At 48.2% G+C, this 3407-nt stretch overlaps 1 protein-coding gene across 1 annotated transcript; it reads right to left on the bottom strand.

The window, feature by feature from the left end:
• Nucleotides 1-408: 408 nt before the first annotated feature.
• LOC132043864 (DEAD-box ATP-dependent RNA helicase 3A, chloroplastic-like) lies at nt 409-1051 on the bottom strand (the record flags this gene model as incomplete). Its single annotated transcript, XM_059434321.1, has 1 exon — nt 409-1051. A coding segment is annotated over exon 1 (643 nt), but the record flags the coding sequence as incomplete, so codon positions are not given.
• Nucleotides 1052-3407: the final 2356 nt, after the last annotated feature.

Below are 3407 nucleotides of genomic sequence, written 5' to 3'. Positions count from 1 at the left end.
TAACTTCACATTTGTCCTCTATCTCTATACTTATGAAATTTTTGGGATACTTCCCGGGGTCACCCATCATGGAATTGCTCCCATTCCAAAGACGCTTAACCCCGAAACGTTAACGTATTCTGGTATCTTAATGCTAACATATTCGCATCCACTCTCCCGCACGGCTTTGTCACGTAATCCAGGGCAGATTAGAGTACTAGTCACTTTCGACACGCCTTCGGAACGTACTTTTCTCTTAATTACCATTTTAGCCTTCTCGGCCCTTAATACTCATTTCTTGTCTATGCGTATAACTACCTTTTGTCCAGGATTTCTAGGTTTTCATCAGCAATATAAAGAATGACACATGACGGTATAGAGTTTAAATCGATCACATATGTACTTTATAAAGGAATGCCGATAGGGTACCTGTAGCTGCGTCCTGGGAGGGCTCAGGATCCTGCTGTCTCGTCAATGCAAATATGCGGTTCTGAGGACCGCCTGTACTGGGTGCTCCTCCTCTGCCTCGACCACGACCGGCTGGGGCCTGGGACGTCTGTCCGGGAGGGCGCACGGTCGACGACGAACCGATGGCGGATCCGGCGGGCTGAGTCTGGTCTCTCCCGGTCCTCCGTGGGCAGTCACGCATCAAGTGGTCAGTCTGACCACAGACAAAACAAGCGCCTGTGTCAAGGTAGCACTGCCCAGAATGTAGCTTGCCACACCGAGTGCATCGCGGTGGGGGTGGCCCTGTCCTATTCGACTCGGCTCTATGCTGGGACCCTGAAGCTCGGGCACTCTGATCCGGTTCTGGATACCTGGAATGCTGCGATGCCTGTCCCCCTCTATACTCACTTCTGGCTCCAAAAGATCTACCCCTTTTTCTGGAGCCCCTATCCGAATCACGCTCGCCCCTCCGTTGCTGGTATTGTTCTTCCAGGTTTTGGGCGTGGGCCTGAATGCGAGCGATAGTCATCCCGTCCTGGAGTGAGGCTGTCAAGCATTCTCTAGCTAAATGTGGCCCTAGCCCTCTTACATACTGATGCACGCGATCCCCCATATCTGCTACCATGGCTGGGGCATACCGGGCTAATGAGTCAAATCGGAGACTGTACTCCCGAGCACTCATATTTCCCTGTCTGAGATTCAAGAACATATCGGCTCGGGCCCGTCGAACCTCTGGCGGTAAGTAATGTCGCAGAAATGCCTCAGTAAACTCTCGCCAGACCGGGGGAGGCGCATTTGCTCCCCTCGAGGATATCCAATTATTATACCAGTGGACCGCTATATCCCGCAATCTGTACGAGGCCAACTCTACTGACTCGGTCTCCGAAGCATGTATTATTTTCAGCGTCCTCAACATTTCATCCAAAAAGCTTTGCGGGTCCTCCTCTGGTTTCGATCCATAGAACTCTGGAGGATTTAGGGAGATAAAATCACGGGCTCTGGCGCCGCCGCCCGTCCCCTTGGCCCGTATCCTGCCGCCGCCGAGCTTGTGCGGCGACTAACTGGGTCAGCAATCGGATAGCTTCTGTTACCTGCTGGCCCGCGGCTGCTGGTGCTGGCGCTGGAGCTCCACCCTGCCCTGCTGCCAAGGGGAAGCGGGAGAAGCCTCGTTGTGAGACTCGCCCACTTCTACTTCTGCTGGTGGCTCCCGTTCAACTCTTTTCCCAGCCACCCTCTTGCCCTTCCGGGCTGCTGTAGCTTTCCTTGTCACCGGCATTACTGAAACCATAACGCAGTATTAAGAAAGAATATAGAAACCGGTAACATAGCTCTATCGCACGATCTTAGAGTACAAAGAAGGTCATATTTCCTAAATGCCCCGCAGCCTCCCGTTTATAAGTGTGGCGCGCTACACACCCATAAACAGACTCTACCGGACACGGCTCGTAGACAAACCCTAGGACCGACCGCTCGATACCACTTCTCGTCACGACCCAACTAGGGGCCGCGACGAGTACCCGATACTTGTACCGGCACCCCCGTCATATGTCTTGTTCTTATTACTAAGTGGGCCGTACGAACACTGGCATTTTTTTTTTCCACAACATCGCCGATAATAGCATACATGTAAACGAGTAGTAATATCAACTGTACTGACATATCACACGGCGACAAAGACAACTAGGTTATGAAACATCTACCGTACATATCTGTCTACGAGCCTCTAAACAAAATACACGTAATTACAAGTGACTGACTGTGTTTCAAATATATACATAAGAGTAGTACCCAAAAATAGTAGCTCCGGAACAACTGGAGCGCCTTTCAATGTGCGGCTGGAAAGCTCCTAGGGGTCGAGCCCGTCAACCTGTCGACCTGCGTGGCATGAGACGCAGCCCCCGAAGAAAAGGGGTCAGTACGATCAGTGTACCGAGTATGTAAGCCATGAAATAATACAATGAAACATGTAACATATGAGCAATAACAACATGTGAGACCAAAGATCATATAACGAGATAAAAGGATAATCAGTACTGTAAGTGCCTTTCGGCGGATGTCATGCTTGCTTATCATATACTTTTATTCAAAACATTTCGTGTCATATACATGTGAAAATAACAAGTCATGTCGCCGAAATACGTCGGCTTCCCACATGTGTCCCGCGTCCGGCATCCCGCGTCCGGATGGAATTACGCCACCGACCGTGTGGCAATGCGTCTATAGCGCAACATGTATCCATTCCCCAAAATTCCCCATTTTCATATACATATCATATACATGTCATATACATATCATATAAGCATAGATGCATAAGAACCCAAAGAAAGTCATGTGTCTATCGGGGTGACGTAAGGTCGGTAGCCCCCGATTACCTTATGGAATAACCACGGTCGCTTCGTCTCACCTTGAAGGAACAATCATTATAAGGCGAGACTATCAATGAATAGCAACACCATAAGAAAACATAAAATAAGATTATAAAGTTTCAATAAAACAAGTAATGGGAATCCGGTATGCACGTATATCGAGACTCGAGTGACAAACATGAAAACACGGTCATTATGTCCCATTGGGTCATCCACGAAGGTTTCAAGACATTTCAATTTCATTTCCAAGGGTTTCGGACGTTTGAACATCATTTTACCTTAAAGCACAAGTTTTGGGTTCAATTCTACTGAATGAATAGTGAATAAATTTAGGTGTCGTTTCCGAGGGGTAGGACTTTTCCCGAGGGTCGGATTTTGACCTATACTAACTAGGACATGCCAAATGAAGGAGAGGTAGGCTTTACATACCTTTTACGCTTTATCCACGTCTCCAAACTCAAGCTCCAAGTTCGCCAAAATCTACAAATTGGTCATGTTTACCAAACATGATTAGTGCCTTTGGAGTTGAATTCTTAAAATAAAACTTGGCTACCGAGATTTCGGCAAAGACCTTCCCTATAAATACTCCATCCCACCAAGTTCAACTTGGCCCAT

This window comes from Lycium ferocissimum, unplaced genomic scaffold, assembly GCF_029784015.1.
Source record: "Lycium ferocissimum isolate CSIRO_LF1 unplaced genomic scaffold, AGI_CSIRO_Lferr_CH_V1 ctg29716, whole genome shotgun sequence".
Classification (NCBI taxonomy): Eukaryota; Viridiplantae; Streptophyta; class Magnoliopsida; order Solanales; family Solanaceae; genus Lycium; species Lycium ferocissimum.
This window is presented reverse-complemented; position numbering and strand designations above follow the sequence as displayed.